The sequence below is a fragment of the Gavia stellata genome, chromosome 25, assembly GCF_030936135.1.
Source record: "Gavia stellata isolate bGavSte3 chromosome 25, bGavSte3.hap2, whole genome shotgun sequence".
Lineage (NCBI taxonomy): Eukaryota > Metazoa > Chordata > Aves > Gaviiformes > Gaviidae > Gavia > Gavia stellata.
Window position 1 is genome coordinate 6,907,127 of NC_082618.1, and position 18,459 is coordinate 6,925,585.

The 18,459-nt window shown below is 36.7% G+C and overlaps 1 protein-coding gene across 1 annotated transcript; it reads right to left on the reverse strand.

Annotated features, from left to right (window-relative positions):
- Nucleotides 1–2,478: 2,478 nt before the first annotated feature.
- INPP5K (inositol polyphosphate-5-phosphatase K) lies at nt 2,479–18,355 on the reverse strand. The gene is made up of 12 exons (XM_009806890.2): nt 18,237–18,355; nt 17,906–18,013; nt 17,108–17,216; nt 14,029–14,145; nt 13,517–13,689; nt 11,892–12,003; nt 11,197–11,306; nt 8,664–8,856; nt 8,283–8,420; nt 7,663–7,746; nt 6,289–6,393; nt 2,479–5,204 (listed from the first exon to the last, which is right to left on the reverse strand). The coding sequence occupies exons 1-12, from the start codon at nt 18,353–18,355 to the stop codon at nt 5,106–5,108; spliced, it is 1,467 nt and encodes a 488-aa protein (XP_009805192.2). The 3' UTR covers nt 2,479–5,105.
- Nucleotides 18,356–18,459: the final 104 nt, after the last annotated feature.

Sequence of the window (18,459 nt, forward strand, 5' to 3'; positions counted from 1 at the left end):
AAAAACTACCTGGATGTTCAGATTAACAAGCACCTGGCCATTCAAGAGCAGATACAGGGAACACCATTCTGTTCAGCAACTGAAAAGAAATGTCCTGTCACTGTTCTGTGCTTCGTATCTGGAATTATTCTTATACTTCCCTTTGCTGTTACAGACAAGATTGTTCCAGTCCAACGATTGTTTCCTTGACCACTTACTTCCCAATATAGGGTTCTACTGAAAAAGGTATTTTATCACAGTTAAAAAAACACATCACTATCACTTCCCCAAACAAAACCGCCCCACTCAGTAATATGGAGCAATACCTAGCCTATCTTATCTACCATTCCTATAAGAGAAATTACAAAGATTAATAGTCTAGAACACGAGGGCTGTTCAACTGGAATGATTTCTGTAATGCAGATACCAGAATTGCGTGCAAAAAAGCTTCTGAAAATGGGCTACAAGTAAGTGAGAACAAGAGGAAAAAAAGAAAAGGATAAAGAAAGTAGAAAGAGGCTGAAGAAAAAAAAATATATATAAGCGAGAACAAAATAGAAGAAGGAAGAGACAAACACAGTGTGGTCTCTGCCGAGACCAAGCAGTACACTTTAAAACCACAGTTACAGTGAAGCTCGTATTTGATAAACAATGCTGAAACATTCCCCACTAGGGCTGATGTCTGTATTTGATAATTGTCAAAGTATGGTTAACAGGTTAAGATGTTTGCTGTTGTATTTTTCTTCTTTCTGTGGTGCTAGTAATTTCTTGTTTTCTGATTTTTTCCCACACCTCTGCATTTCCTCTCGCCAGTTTGCATTCCCAGATCTCATACTTCTGCTGACTTCAGTTTTCCTCCAATGATCTTTCCAACCTGCGCTTCAAAAGCTCCCACACAGGTTCTCTTGCTACATTCCAGATTGTGCATATGAGATATTCTTACTTTTAATTGCAGAGACCTTTTAAGGGGAAGATTACAGTTCCACTGTCATACAGGGAGGTGGTATGTACACACACAGATACATGACTTTTCTTAAGTTGAAGCAGCTGAATGGACAAGTTCAGTGTAGCTCTTGAGTAGATCAGTTTCCGGAGTAACTCAGTATGTACTGCACAGATTCATCAGGCGGTGAGTGCCATTGCCTTGGCTGAACAAAGCAGCCACAGAAAGAATAGCTTATTCTGCACTACTGTGTACAACATAACTCTAATGTTTGAGCTTGTGCCTGAAGAGAGTTAAGGATAAGAGAAAGCAAGCTGTGCATATAGACAACTGGCCTCAAACACCTCCATCTTTACACAAAAATCTTTTCCTTCATTCTCTTTCAAGACTGGTATAAAGAAAAAACAGGTATAAGGAAACTAGGGTATTATCTGCTTAATGCATGAGTTATAAAGTTAAATAACATTGGTATTCATGCAGTGGTGAGTACCAGGAACTTTCTGTGATCTCTGTATCTTGTTATTACAAAAGAAACTGCTTTATTTCAATCACTTTGAAATTGTGAATCCCTATATCCAAGGACAGATAGGGCCATAGGAAATATTTCTGTTAGTTAATGCAGAGTCCTCAAAAAAGGTATCGTTTCCTCTCTCAAGGAAAACCTAATTCAAGCTTTGTTCAACTGACCTTTCCACTGCAGCACATTAATTAAGACAAGTTCATCTGAGTGTCACTTAATGTCTAAGAGCAGAGAAGGAAGTAGTGGTAGTAGAAACAATAGTCTTTATCAGAACATATTTTTAGGATCTAACAAATACGCAAGACATCTTAGAAATATTTCCTGTTTACGCAGAGCTGTACTATCTATGTGCAATGATACACTGCACATCCTGAGGTTAGCTAGGAATCAGAAATATATGGAAGTTAAATAAGGCTACACTGGACAACATTCCTTGGTAGACATATATCCTATTTTAAGATAAATTCTCTAACAACAGGGAATTACAAAAAGTTACCCTTAGATGGAAATTACTTGATAGCAAATTTATATTAAAACGTACAAAATTTAAAATATGAAGTACAATGTAGCAGATCTTTGACAAAACCAAAAAAAGACATCTCAAATCATATTGTCAAAAATTCACTGTGAAAAAGTGAATTTAGAAGAACCTGTTCTTAAAAATTAAGACAGCAATTTAAGTGGCTTGAGCATTTTTACAAGGAAAATATAAAAACCTCCTCAATGGGGGAGGGGGGGACAGAAAATCCACAACAGAAGCCAGTTTAATACTGGATTCATTTAAATGGGAAAAAAAAAACCAACTTAGATGAATCTGCTTTGTCCAAGAGTAAAATAGTATTTGTCCTTGCCCTTCTTTTGCAGTCCAAAGCCCTACCACATGTTATCACTGACATATTTCCATTCTAAAACACTGTTGTATCTGCACATTAAACATGACCAAAGTTTCCTGGAGAAAGGTCATCATGCACAAATTAATCCTCCCCACCCAAACCAATGTGTTCGTTCTCAAATTAACAGAGGCCATGTAGAACACTTCACTGCCACGATTTATTTTAGTGGTACATGAAAAGAAAACACATGAGTATAAAAACATTTCCAGTGATTATAACATCCAATTAAAGGTGTTTTAAGAAAGATAAATTTCATCAGAAATTGCATCATTACAGGTCATGGAATAGTTTGAAAAGCTACCATAGGTAACAGTAGTAAACAAAAGTGCTACTGTGTGCATAATACTTAAGAAAGAAGTATACAGTTCTGTGCAGTGTCCTACTAACACACAAGCAGATTCAATCACAGCTGCTGTGGGCATTTTCAGTGAAGTCCTGTGGTTCAAAGGATTAGTTTACAAAAGGCAGCTTCTGTGTCCAGTGATTGAGAGGGTTATCAGCTCTCATACAACATTAAGGATCTTGAGTTTCTTGCCAATGTAAAGCGGCTGTATGGCTCCCCCTCTGAGCTGCTCATAAACAGCAGATGCACCCTGATTAGAAGAAACTGGATCTTGGTCCACAGTAAATTGCCAGCTGTGGTCTGGAATTCAAAGACCACTGTTCTTGGAGGTCTCCACAGAATCTCCTTGCACGGAGTATACGGTAATACAGTTACACAAGTAAAATCAGAAACAGAGTACAACTCAAAGAACTGGAAGCTCTCTGCAATTCAGTAGGGATTTGTCTGATGCCCTAATTGCCATGAAAAGTCATGTATCTGAAAGATTTAGTGCAAAATAAATTCTCGTAAGACTGGTACAAATGTGAAAACTGTTTCTAATATTGTTCCAAAGTGCAATAGGAATGTACAAACTGTAAACCTCAAGGCAGTTTTAATCCATGTATGAACACAGTATCCTCTGAACCTGCCCTCACTACTTAGAACTGGAAACAGTTCCCAACACCAAGCATTAAGCTGAGATACAACTAACTAAAATGTACAGAGGCTAGGTGTTCTTAAACCTCACACTGCAGCTATCTAACCAGTTAACCTATGTTATAGTTTCCATAGTACACAAAGATGCCCAGACCCCAAAAGATTTTATACAGTGAATGATATAAGCAAGTAACTGCAAAACAAATGTCCTATCAAGGTGTTAACTTTCTGTTGCAAAAGAATCCTGAAAAACTAAGGCTTTGAGAAAGAGAGCAAAAAGGAATCCATTCAGTTCTGAAGCAATATACCAGCATAAACACACCAACAGCCTTTGCTTTGCTCTTCCACCTGAGCCAAATTTCCTCTTTTCCACCCATAACCAACATGACAGTGATGAGTAACTAACTTTACTTACCATACACAGTAGGTAGCTCAAAGTTGTGTATCTAGAACATGGGAGACCCACAAGTGCTCTTTTCCGGCACTGCAGTTTGAGATTCTGTGGAATGTTGGTGCCTCTTCCAATCCTTTCCAAACATCTCCATTTCCTCATCAAGAAACAAAACCATTTCTGAAGCTAACTACCTTTTAGGTTTTTGAAAGGTACATGATCTTTCTCATTCCATCTCCACCCTCAAGTGCACAGGATATATTAAGGTCTGAGCACCTCCACAAAACCAGAAATTTTGCAGACTGATTGCTATAAATTTTAGAGATTTACAATTTTCGTAGCACAGATTGTGCCATAAGAAAGATCTTGTTCCACTGAAATTCCCCATTTATAATTCCCATCATCTCCATAGTAAGTGTAGCAATTATTTGACAGGATGGTATCAGGGAAGTACTCAAATATGGCTGTAGCTTTCTGAATTCAGTATGACAACAGAAAACAATCAGGGTTAGTACCATGGTCATTAGCTCTTTTCCAACAAGTGCTTCATGAACTATGGTCTGCTCCCCTATGCTAAACCATTTCTCAACTTAAGCAATTTCTTTCAGAAATTGTGGGATCCTGGTTAACTCTAAGCCAGGAATTAGTGTAAAAGTGGTTTTATTTTACTTTTTTAAATCAGAGGGAGAAACACAATAGGTAAATTGCTAAATTGTTTTATAAAAGAAGAATTTTTTAAAAATCAGGAAAAGTGTGTTTTGATAAAAGTATCTCAATCTGGAAAAATTATAAATGGAAAATCCTACAGTTATCAGTAAGGCATGAAGAAAAGGGATCTACTACCAAAGGAGAATTTACACACTCCAAAGATTTTCTTTTCATGTGACTTGTTGCCACATGTGTTTCCCAAAAGGTAATTAGCTTCCATTTGAGAGTCAAATAAAATTTGAAAACAAGCTAACTAGCTGTATCTAATAAATAATTTTTAAATAACTTCATTTAAACCCAAAATTTGGAATCAATGATTAAGTGGTTACAGCATTTTGTATCGTAAATAAAATATCCTCTAGAAAAAAAGGAGCAAAAAAATCTATTACAGATCACAACTTACTTAGGTTAAATCATAGTATTAGAAATGTCTATCACCTTAAAACATACAGCATTCATTAGGTGCTAATTTTACGGTTCTCATCCAGTGCAAGAGAGTTACTCTCCCCATAACAATAAAAATATCTGTTTCCACAATAAATTATCTTCTAAGAGCTTACAAAGTTTCTGAACAATCCTACCTGTCTTACTTGCACTGCCTTACTCCATCTTCTAAGAGTAAAAGCTTATAATCACTAAGACAAAGAATTATCTGACTCCTGAATCAGGACCACTAAATGCCCTTTCTGCCTTCAGAACTCATCATGCGATTCCGGATTGTCAGGTTTCTGCATCCAATTGTTCTCTTCCTGTGACAGATCCTTTCCTATTAATGTTCTGTTAGGCTGAATCTAGAAGACAGACAGTAGTTAACAAATTAACACATTCAGAAACACTGTGTTGCTCTGTACTATCAATACACCATTACATAAAGGTATCTTTCAATTTTCTCATTTTCTAGCAAGTATGTAAGTGATGCATCTATGCAGCAATTATGAAATTTATAAGAAAAATCTAGTAAAAACCCACTAAACTGGTACCAAACCATTAAGTGTTATGCAAGAAGAAAGGCACATGGTGTGTTGTATCCACATACAACTGACAATCATCCTGCAGAGTTTGTGGTAGATCTTAAGCTCAGAGACAACTGAAATACTGGACTCTGCAATGTTTCTCACCAATATAGGAAAAAAAAGATGAACAGTATCACTGAGATATACCAGCCATCCCAGTAACTTTCATTACTGTATCTCCTAAGGTAATGGAGTTTCACAGTCTTCTAAAACCCCTGCATCCAACAACAATGCAGAACTTCCATTTTAACCATCCTACAACACATTAGGAGAGCATGGAAAATTATGCATAAACAAAAGGATTTTGGCAAAAAATGCTTGTGTAGAAGAAGCAATGCCCAGTCCCTTCATCTAGTCCATGCTGGTTAAGTCATCCTTGCAGAAATTAAACGAAATCGTCTGTTAAACAAATAACTTGAGTTCCAGCTGCCCTGTCTTTCCCCAATTCCAGTGACTAAATATACAGGAAGCACTTCTGTGCAAATCTACCACAGAACAGAACACAATGAGTTCACTTAAAATCTGTCAGAAACTTGGCAGCATTTAAGTGGATTTGAGTTCTCATCTTTACAGAAACTAGGGACCTAACTGACAGAGCCTGAAGTTCCAAAAATGAAAGCTGACAGAAAGAAACTTGTCTTATTTCATTACAGCAATGTGTTGCCGTAATAGCTACTCAATGTCTTAGCGTATCAGGAAATTCTTTTACAGAATGTTAGCCAGCACATGTCCTTTTTGCAATTACTTCTGCTGCCACCTCCCCCAGGATTAACACAGCTGCACACACCTATGTTCAGATGCATATGAAAGCAAAAGAAATAAAAATTACATCAACATTAATCAAAGCTTCCAAATATATTACCTGAAAAGGTTGGCTGATACCAACTATAGACTGCAAATTATTGCTGTAATAACAAAGCAAAAATTCTCCTCCCATATCAGGTATTTCTGCAGCACTCATGTAAACCTGTCAACAAGAATAACAATAGGCAATTTCCACAGAGAAAGAAGCTTACAAAAAAGCAGTCTCTGCTATTCAGGACACCATAAAAAACAGTATTTACTATTTATAAGCAAGTTTTTAAATGTAAGCTAAAAAGGACAAGGACAGCAGTAACACATGAAACCATCTGAAAACTATGTCAGGGAGGAAAAGCAAATATCCTTCACTATGTTAGTAAGGTGACTTGGTTCAGCGAGAAGCAACCCAGAGCTGTTCTAAGGGAAGGGGCAAGGCCACAGAAGCAGCAAGGAGGGAGATGAACTTCCTCCTGGTGGCAATAAGCTGTTAAATGAAACAGCAGAGCAAACCCACCACCTCTGTTTTGTACTATCCTAAAGATCCTAAAGTTCCTGAACTGCAGCCCACAGTATCCCGCTTAAACAACGTTCACGGTGCTTAGAGTTTTAAGCTTAGTGATACGAAAGCATGATATCTGAGAAACTTTGAGATGCAGAATACTGATACAACACAATTTGGGCTCTTGTTATAAACTTGATGCTAATTTACAAAATCTCTAACAAGAAATAACTGTTTTCCATTGCTGTCTGGAAAATCTCATCCATCCCTCCACTCACTGTGCCTCCAGAATTAAATCTGAATTTCTGTTTGTTCAGATAAATACCTCTGGAAACAGATCATCGGTATTCAAAATAAGTTTTGTTTGTTTCTTTGTTTGAAATCACTTTCGGTAATCACTACTAGAAAGCTATGTAGCAGACAGCAGTTTTTAAAGAGGGACCAAAACACTCAATAGCCAAAACAAAGGAAAGTCTAAGAAGGCCTAATCTGTAGCTGTATTACATATCTGGAACTAATTGTGTTTGCAACATTAGGTACCTACAACTATAATGAAAATCACACAATAAATATTTAGGATACATTGAGCAACTTTGAGAATCAGATGAATAAACAGCCAATTTCTACTTTCAGTGGCAGAAACAGACCAAAATATAAAATGACAGTAGTTTTTAATACAATGAAAAGTCACTACAGCAATAAATCACTTTTTCATCCATTCCCTTAAGCTATATGATCACACCTCAGAAGGTGTGCTAGACCGCCTGAAAATTAATAACAATTAGGAAGAGGCATTTTAAACAATAATATCACTCTCCATTAGCTTTGACTGGGAAGGAAGATACAGAACCCATAAAAGGAAGGGGATACGGAACAAATAGACCTTGAATGCTATTCTGTGGAAAACTATATTAGAAAGAAATATAATTGGCTTACTTGTTTACTGTCTTTGTTAGAAGAAACTTCATCATCTTCTACCCAAGCATAAGTAACATAGTCATTCACATGCCTGAAAGCAACCTGCAAAGAAAGATGCAAACATCAGCCTTCTGAAGGCAACAAAAACTACATGGAAAACTCAAAATCATGAGAGAGATGTTTACTACTTCATTGAAGTAATTAAAACACTTCACTTTTAGGATCAAAACATTTTGGGGGCACGCACAAATCTTTTGTTTCTGAGAGTGTGCGAGTGCTCTGTTCTTTCACCCTTCCCCTGACTTTCTTTTATTTTTGTTCTTTCTTTGCTATATAAATCTTTTGAATTGCAGGCATTAGGGGAGGACAATTCCTTTTCACAGCTTCTGCACCATTTCACTTAAATAAATCACCACTTCATCTTAGCAGAGAATTTAAAGGATGCAAAAGAGCTCGCATGCTATGCAACTAAACTGTCGGCATACAGAAACTAATGGCAATCAAGGATACACGACTATTTCAGAGACTTTTGCACCAGCAAAAATCACAATGTCTTATGTCAGAAGACTATCAACTACCTCCTCCAGTCATATTCACCACCTTCATGAGAGTAAAGAGCCATGATGCGGTAACATTACCTTGAAGAGTCCAATCCAGTCCCAAGCACTGCTTGGGAATTCAGGCACTGCAGAATAGCTGATTAGAACATCACGTTCCGCACTCCACTCACCCTCAGGATTCAGTGTGACCAAAGGATCTGATAGAAGAGGCTTCAACTAGACAAAACAACAGAATTCAAAGTCAGTCAAGTCTGCCATTCTTTCAGTCATTCAAGTTACTCTCTGCCACAGCTGCTGTGGGACTCTTAACCGAATGGAAATAACCTGAAAGTGATTTGCTGCCTTCACTATAATCAGAATGAAGCAGAGATTATGACTTACAGAGTTTAGAAAAACAGCTTCTGTAAGGCAAGACTTAGTAAAACAAACTTTTTCTTAACAACATAACTGGGACAGCACCTCAAGCCCAAAAGTTCCTGTAACAGGTTTGTGATCGCTGATGCCATAGCTCATGTGACTGATATAGTTATTCAAAGTAACGGAAATTGTCTGTTCTTCTTCAGAGAATTCGCCTTCTTTTGATGCATGCTGGCAGAGATTTTTCACTCTCCAAAGAATTCTATCGGTCCACGCTGGCTTTCTTTTCTTCTCACTGCAAAAGTGTAAGATAAAAAGTGAAATGAGAAGAAAAACAGTTGCCAAAGGCTAAGAATACTGTGCAAAATCTACTCAAAGTTGAAAGACTGTCAGATACATATTAATAAAAGAAGGCAATCACATCCAAGCTTCATTTTACAGCTCTGTTCAATATGCTTTACAACCAAGGTTTCCTTAATTTGAACTCAACTCCATTTATACAGATAAGTTTCATAAGTTTCCGAAAGAGGAGTAAAATGAAGGGGAGAAGGGCATTTCAATGGGTTAGTCAGCTTCGTAAGGAAATGATACTTTCTCCTAAAACACTCCATAAGAACATGCAAGAACATTGAGATAATAGAGCAACTGCCCCAAGCTTCAAATCTGTAGTTATTCTGAGAAAAGGGGCATAAAGTTAAAGAACATGTAGGAAGAGTCTGAATGATGTTTGGAAGTATTCAAAACATTTGAGAACAAGTTTCTTTTAACAACAAAAAATGGACAAACTTAGGTAGCTTATACTAATGACAGGTGACACAGCAATGCTTTATTTAAAGTTCCTCTAACTTGTACTAGCCTACATTTCAAGTTTGCAAGCTATTGCTGTCTCATAACAAAAGACTTTAAAAATCCCATTATCGAGAAAGTTGTGCCTGCAACCTGCAACTGTGCTATACATCAAACTGTAATCATAATTCAGAGTTTCCTTTTATACCATATCAATAACAACAGAAGACATGAGCCTTTCGTGGTTCTCTCTGTAGTGGGAGGAAGACTTAACAGCAACTCTCTGTATGGATGTATCACTTCAAATTGAAATGGAGAAAAGATCATACCCTATGGAAGAGGAATTAGAATGGACTGGATTGAATTACAAAAGTTAATGAGCAGGATGTGTAAGGAAAACTGTCAGTTTAATAACTTTGAATATCAAAATCATCATAAACTGAAAATGCCATTTAGTTCAATATTCAACATACTTTTGTTTTACCCCTTCCCATATACAACTCTGACTCACCTTTAATAAGGTGGAAAGATTTTAAATTACTAAGGGGCCGTATCCCACTTACTCCAGTAATTATATAAACCGACAGAAATCTTTATGAGCTGCCATATGTCTGCTCTGCTGTGCAAGAAAATACCAAAAGAACAGCTTAAGTTAATACACTCACTCTTTTACAGAAAGCGGCATATTAGATGGGAAACAAAACCTCAAAAACCACACTGAAAAAGTATCAAAGATAACAAAATACCGTGCGCTTCATATAACGCACACTTTCCAAGGGTGTGTGTCTTGAGGTCTACTGATCACCCCCCATCCGACCAAAATATTTCTGCTAGCTTTAACAGCAGAAGGCACACAGTATGCGTAAGCATACTTTTTGGTCTTTAAATGAGCCAATACAGACTATTAGGCTATGAATCATTCTTAGAATGTCTAGGTTTGGATTACTGTAAGTATTTTTTGTTAACTGGATTTATTGCTGGTCCCATTTTATCTCTTCACGCTCAATTAGGGAGCAAAATGTCTTTGGATCCAAATGAATAAACTTCCAGTATTAAGTGCAACAGCAGAGTAGATAACGCTACAGCTTTCAGACAGGTTCAGAAAATCCCTGAAGAAAATCAGCTGTCATCTGATTTTCAAATATTTCACAAAAATCAAATCAAAAGCTCGGGAAGGAGCATTGTTTTGATTCTGAAATATTTACAAATCTATGAAATCCAGAAAGTTCTCTTCTTACTTAAACCAAAACAGGGACTTCTGCTCTCTGGAAGTAAAGAAAAAGATCAGTACAAAACCCCTGCTGGGACAGGAACTTATCCTTCCGTTGAAACATAACACTAATACTTAACAACAAACTTCAGTGTCAGAGAAAAACTTTGGAAAAGTAAGCTACTCCATTTTCAACTTAAAATCATTTATAAAGACACATTTACATGTATTTTCAAATACCAGCAGTATCAAATGAAGTGCTTAAACAGAGAAGGAAAACAAAAATTGCAGACAATACTCTTTTCCTTTTGCTCATTTCTGACAACCAATGGGCACTTTTAGTATTAAAGAACAAAAAAGACATGGCTTAAACAAGCACTGGTTTATTCTGTTAATCTAGTTTTTCCAAAAAGAGTTGTTTCACTACTTTCCTCATGCATTCAGCAGACTCAGGCTTCTTCAGCCAGAAATATTCATTTATTCAGATCTGACCACTGAATGAGCCTAACAGAATAGCGCAACAGCCCCAGTTAACCAGTACATTCAGAAAATTCAGGTTTGCTTACTAAAGTGATATTTAGTCAAGTACCACATTCACTCTAACATTCCATGTCTAAATTCATCTTATTATGCTTTTACCTTGTATCATATACATCCGAATAAAGGTCAAACTTGTAGGTGGGTTTGAACTGCAGAGGACCCTCTATGAATTCCTGAAGAAATGCTTCTTTCTTTTTTGCCATATTTAACTGCAGAAATAAAAAGTAACTTTTAAAGATTATGTTTAAAAATCAGAGCTTAAAGGGCAATTAGGAAAGGAACTGAGAAAGCATCTTCCAAGAAGAATTCAACTTCTCAGTCAGTAGAACATATTTGGAAAGGTAAATTCAGAAGTGCCTCTTCGTCACTGCCAGAACTCTTGACATGATCTGTTTAGAAGTTTTGTAGCAGTTCTACTCAAAACAAATTCCAGAATAAGTTTCTCTTGAAAATAATTCTTGGGAGAAGAAAAAAGGAGAAGAAATTAAGGTGAGGAACAATTCACAAGCCATGAAGTTCAAAGAAAGCTTCAGTCAGACACGAGCATGACAAATGCTGACACAAATTAGTAAGAAACTAAACAAAAGCAGAAAAAGTTTGCAAGTAATTGGGGCTTATGACTGAGACATGAGAAAGCAAACAGCTAGATCTGTTCCACTTCATGACTACTCTGAAATTGTGTTCTTTAACAGAAATTAGAAACTCAAGAGGTGATGTTAACTACTGTGTTATGTTTGTATGCATTAAAACCAAACCAAACAAACAAAACCCCCAAACAGATTGAGACAATATACCTGGTCCTTTTCCCACAGCAGATTGTAACGCTTGTTATTTATTGATTCTCGGACAAAATGTATGCCATAATCTGCTATCCGGAAGTTTAGATCTCCAAACCAGAAGAGAACACTTAAAAAAAAAAAAAAAAAAAAGAAAAGCAAAAAATCAAGGAAGATTTGTAGGAATCCATTAACATGAGGGAAGAATTCAACAGAATACAAGCCATGACGCTAATTAGGTGCTCTAATCACTTATATTACTTAATCTAAACAGCTTAAACACAAACATTAAGTAGTTATAGATAAGCTTACACAGGGATAACCTGCTGCTAAACAAAAAATTTAAAGGAATTGAAATAGAAAATTAAGTCCCTTGCATTCTTGCTGCTTGCTCATTACTGCCTGGGTATTAACTTCCCCCAAGTCACCTAATGACTTACATCTCTATTAGAGACAGATTTAGAATTAAATTTTAACAGTAGGTAAAATAATTCACAAAATTCATGACCTATACACCAGCTGGTTATGTTAATCCACTAACTCAGAGCTCTGGTTTAGTGCCTTGGGAAAGTGGGGATACATACTGGGTGCTCTGTAGTTATTAGGAAAGAAAGTTGTTATTACAAAGTACCAGAGTGTATTATCAGCAATGCTTTAAACATCAGGAAAGCTGTTTTTTCAAGTAAATTAACTTCTCTTTGAAGATCCCTACTTTCAACGTTTTGTTCAGGGGTCGATACCCCAAACGTGATCTTATTATTTTAATGCCATTTGCAATTTCTTCTTAGAAGATGACAGTAGGTGATTTGGTACATGCCCATGCACATAATCAAGAAAACGAAACACATCAAATTGAAATGTCAAACACTTATACTAAGGTAGGAAAAGCAGTAATTTTGAAACTCACATGTTATACATTTTTACCTAATTTTAATGAACTCATTAACAATTAAAGTGATATTACATATCTATTCTGGATTTATCTGTCCTGGCAGTTTTATGGGTATATAAAAAAAAAATGTTTTTCTCAACCCTGTTTTAAATGGTTTTATTACCATCTTTAGACTTCAGCACATGAAAACAATGGAACATACAAGTAATTCCTGCAGAATTAAGGAACAAGAGCTCAACTAGTGGCCCAAATCAGGTTTGCTTTGGGTTTTGGTTTGGGTTTTTTTGTGAGACACCTGAAGGAAGTGTAATTCATATAGCTACAGAAATCATCAATCAAGGTTTTAAAGGCTGAGAAGCCCTCAGCCAGATACTAAAATTGCAACAGAAATAAAACCAGCCCAAAATATAACATAAATCTTCTCAAAAAATGGAGAAAGATAAACATTTAATAGCGATCGAAAAGGGTTTTGGTATAAATGGGCTTTAGCTTCTACAGATCTCCAGCACATAACACGTGCAGTACATACACTAAAAATTTAATGTAATTCAAGACTGGAAGAGAACAGTCTTGTAAAATAGACCTCCATCTTTCAGGCTATCTTTTTCTCCCAGGATTCAGGGTCAAGGCTGAAAAGCCATTTAAAATAAAAATGATGGATGAAAATTCCAAAACCAAAACTCTTCAGTGTATGAGTTTACTGTGTAACAGATAAAAATAATACAGACAGAATAGGGTCTGAACAACTCACTCATGATCCAAGGTACTTGGAATATTCTCTCCTTCAAACTGCATTTCCAGAATTTTCTCAAAGTCATCCAATCGCTGCTCTGTGTTCTCCATGTGAGCTGGCAAGTGGCAGTTCATGAAACAAATCGTATGACCATAGAGGGACATGCGAATGGTGACTCCTCCTTTGTTCCCCTGATACGGAAGACGAACAACGTTCTCTGAAAACTATAGTCAACACCTGCAAATGTAGCTATTAACACCACCTATAAATTTTTAAATCTTGCTATTTAGATTTAAATAAATACAATTTCTTCCTACAGAGGTTGTTGTATATCAGATAATAAACTGGTAAAATTATGGTCTGTGCTGTGCACTTGCATACAAGCTTCAAACAAGTGAGTCTCACTACTTGTCAGTTTATTCGTTTTTAAGTAAACTCTACATCCTCTCTCCCACCATGAAACCATTTAGAGGCACCCACCACTGTAAGCATAAGTAACCACAGCAATCAAGTCTCAGGTGCTTCCTTACCCAGTATCCATACAGGCCTGTGCGTGTGTAGTGGGTATGAATATCCCGTATGAAAGGAAGGTGGACATGCTTCACAAAGATCAGAAGCAGTAATCCCTGCATGCGGATGGAAGAAAGCTGGAAGAGATACGAAAGATGGAATGGTCATTTCCAGGGCGGTATTTGGAATTCCTTTGGTCTACTTCATAGGAGCTTTTAGGTGAAGAATGCCATAGCAGAAGTCATGCAATTCCCTCGCCAAGCCTGGCTTCAGTACTGTGACACAGTAAATGCAGCTGCATTTCAGTGCTGTAAAGAATACATTCTTACGGTAGACTTGCTTATAAACAATTCTGATGAATCTCTCAACTAATTAACATTAGTTGTAACATAATATTACAAATCTGAAGTTGACCTCAAAACATGGGTATTTGCCCAAACATCTTTAAAGACCTTTCTTCTGCCTCACCAGCCTCTTGTTTCTGTCTTTAAGCATCCTGTTCATAAAGAACCAAATCCTTGATTTTTCACCTATAATCTTAATAGTGCACAAGTACAAGTCCTCCATCAGGAGCAAGTTTTTCAAACTGAAACATCCTTCAGGATATAACTAATCATGCTAAATGCCATTAAAATGCCTAAAAAGCACAGCAGTTATTCCTAGGTATTTGCAAAAACAATGAGCTGCAAACAGCAGTAACTCTTGCCTGCAATGTCTGTAAAAAACGACTTACCAAACACTTCCAAAGCAAAGATGCTTAGGGAGCACATAAGACACTGTTTAAGCTTTAAGATACTGGGGGGTTTTGCGGTTTGGTTTGTTTTGGGTGGTGGTGGTTTTTTTTTGTGTGTGTGTGTGTGTGTAAATAATCTAACAAAGATGTTCTCCATTAAACATTTATGAACTTTGCAATGTTCCTGGCGTGAGACAAAAAATTCATTTTAAGTGTTTGTTTTAATGATAATGATTCAACTTAAAATACAGGCATTAAAATACATTAATTGTAGTTCAATTTTATGCTGGATGAACTTAGAGAAAGACTGTACTAGAATAAAACCTATTATTAAATAACAACACTGACTATACAACTACTTGAGAAGTACACAAACTCAGCCCAAAATTTCAAACAGAATTCCTCCTTTCTTTGCCTCCACATCTACACAATTAAATGATTTCAGAATACATGTTAATGTTTTCATTGTTTTTGAACCCAACAAAATACTAAACAGTATATTGAAATGATAGATCGCAATAACTAGATAATGCATAAATATTTGTATCTGATTAGACTTTTGGTGTAACCAGTATTCTCCTTTCCATAATTATATTCACGAGATACCAAGGTCTTTCAGTCCCTTTATTATTTGCTACATTTCATTCTGCTGTGGGCCAGTCCCCAGACATTTCTCAAGATCTATACAAAACCTCTCCCCCCTGTAGGTTTTGAGCATCAAAACACAATGGATCCCTCCTCTGCTGGAACTAGCCCTAGTCCCACCAATATGTAGTGCCAAATCAAGCAAAGACCTTTCACAGAGCGGATGTGATTCTGGTTATGGCAAAAGAATTGACTGACTCCAACCAGCCTAAGACTCAAAATGGACCCTGCTATTAAAGGGACAGAATGCCACAAGGATGACAACTACCCTTCTACACCCAACCTTGTCACAGGTCAGCAAAGAAGGGGTAACTGTCCCTCTCCTCCTCAGCCAACTTCCCAGCTAAGCCCTAGCATAAGCTCTCCTCACTGCCTGTTTTGATTTTGACCTGGTCTGACAGTCCCCTCTGATTATTAGAGCTAATCAAGTCCTGCTGAGAACCATTAGGTGGCAGCATCCATTCATTAGTGCGTCCAAAGTGCCACATTTATAAATTAGAATTCAAAATCAATCACGCATACCACCAGGAATTCTTTTTAACTGTCCGTATACAGGGGCTGAATGTCAGTCCACAGCCAGATTTTTACTGTTTATCAGCAATGACTTACACTAGAATGAATGATGGGTTTTTTCCTTTTTATAACTCCCAATGGGTCCTTTGTCTTGTTTAATTACAGTTAAAAGAATGGCACAACTACTGAGTCTGATTAGCATGCAGATAATACAATCATCTCAGCAAAATCACCCTGAAATAATGCTTGACTTAGAAAACCAATACAACATTCAAAAGGCTTTTAAGATCTCTTTATTAGAGAAATTGCGGCTATCCTTCTACGTTTATTGTTTGCATTATTACAATAGCTAGTAGTACTTTAGCTTATCTTATGCCCCAGGTATTACCAAAAATCTTGTCAGTTAAACTACCATACAATGTTCTAGGGCTTAAATCAAAAATAAAGTCCTCAGAAAAATATATATACCCACTAAAATCCTGTTTTACATATATGCAATTTTTTTCACCTGTAAACAAGTTGGAAAAAAAAAAGAAAAAGAAACCTTACCAATCTTAACGAAAATCACTGCCATTGCTTGGGATATTTATAGTGAAAGCAGGTACTTAAGCAGACTACATTAGAAGCATCACAATACAGTTCCCCAATATTGCACAGAGCAAAAAAAATTTCTACAAACAAGAGAGAGACAGAGATATTGTGGCCACAAGAAATATGCTGTTGAGTGTAAGTTTACATCACATTTCATTTTAAATAACCTTCATTACTCTGTTCCTTGAGAATGTATTATTACGACAGGAGTATTTTTCTATTGGTCACATGGTTCTGCAGCACTTACACGGGCCATCGCGCGTATATCTGAACAACTTCTTGCTGTTTGTCATCTGAGCTGCAAAAGCATCAAAACTGCCCAACTATTCCAAATGAGAAACGAAAAACCGTATGTCCAATTTTTACTGCTAAAATTAACAAAATTATTATTATTAATAGAGAAAAATTTAAATTGTCTTTATCAACAAACCAGGAAAACAGAAGTATGATGAAGAATCGCTTCTAACGTAAGTGTACCTATGGAAGCGACTGACATCTGCAAAAACCACCATCAACTTATCTTTTATGGAGAGTTTGAGGAGAAAATAAAATCTGAATGGAGCTGGGGAAGACATTTTCCTTCACTGCTGTAACACTTAAGAGATGTAAACAATTACCTTGATATATCCCAATGGAGACAATACAGTCATGAAAAAAATGCTCCATGGATCATCAAATGCCAAGTCAGACAGAAAATTTGTGATTCTTGAGTTCACCTCCTGTAAGCTGAATACATCAAGATTACTCACACTGTATCACTTGGGTTTTGACAGAATTCATATAACCCTTTCAGAACACAGACCACAAGACCCTAGCAGACATCTCTCAGCATAAGTCACAAATTTCTTGCTGTTCAGTTTCTCATTTACAAGCAGCTTAACCCATCCACAGGTCTAACACATCTAACACTGAGAAAAGCAAAGTTAAAGGAGCTTATATACACCTGGAGACAGAGTTTAAGACAATGCTAGACTCAAGATATGTTACAACAAATAACCTGACTGTCAGGTCTTGAAAATTTCAAGAAAGTTTGGAAAACATGATGGCAGATTGTGCCTAATAAGCTTGCACCAATTTCTTTAAAACATGCTGAATTTTGGATGACTTTCATATCAAAATGAATATGCCTCTATGTGCCAACAAAGAATACAGCAGCCAAAAACTTTTTGTGTGTTCAGAAAAAAGATATTCTGTATTTTGTCACAAAACAACAGCAGAAAGGAGAGAAGTTTTGCTAGAAATCATCTCTGTTCTAAGTCACTAACTCTACTCTTCACCTTCTGTGAGCAATAATGTTAAACCACCTCCTAGGCAGTGATTCACATTCCACAGTCTTCCCAAAACAGACAGTAAGCTGTTGAGATTTAGCAGTTTTGCAATAAACTTACAAAGCAAGTTCTCTAATGTATACTTACCCTATAACATACATATCCATAGTTGGGCCCAGTGAATTGAGCTGAAGTAAACTAGTGACATCAGGAGGTGGAGAAGCTGTGCCCACATTCCAGGTAACTAAGTGTAGTCTACAAACAAACAAACAAACAAATAAAAATCACACAAAACCAATGCTAAAACTGAAACATGAACAAGTAACCAACCCTAAGAGCATCGAATTTCCCCGCAGAATTTCTATCTACAGAAAACAAAGATTTTCTGTCACTTTTCATCAATCAGAAATCTATTTATTAACTAGCATTAAAAAAAACAACAACAAACACAAAAACATGCAACTAGAGGGAACAAAACCTGAATTCTTGCCACTTATCCTTCAGCTTTTTCCCCCAGATAAGGAAAGCTTCATCTAGAGTGCGAGACACTTCTTCATGAATTTCATCATCTGAGCTGATGTCCTCTACACAAGCCATAAGCTGTGCTACTCGCTGACGGAGCTGCAAGCGGCCACTGGACCCTGTGCTGCTGAAACTTGCAGATCGACTGCGAAAGTTGTGCAGGCTTTCTAAATCGTTTA

Coding starts and splice junctions, on each gene's coding strand:
- INPP5K (XM_009806890.2), bottom strand. CDS start 18,355: ATGGCTTGTGTAGAGGACATCAGCTCAGATGATGAAATTCATGAAGAA. Junction 6,394..7,662: donor CTAACAAAGACAGTAAACAA/GTAAGCCAATTA, acceptor TCTTGTTGACAG/GTTTACATGAGTGCTGCAGA. Junction 5,205..6,288: donor GTATCAGCCAACCTTTTCAG/GTAATATATTTG, acceptor TCTGTCTTCTAG/ATTCAGCCTAACAGAACATT.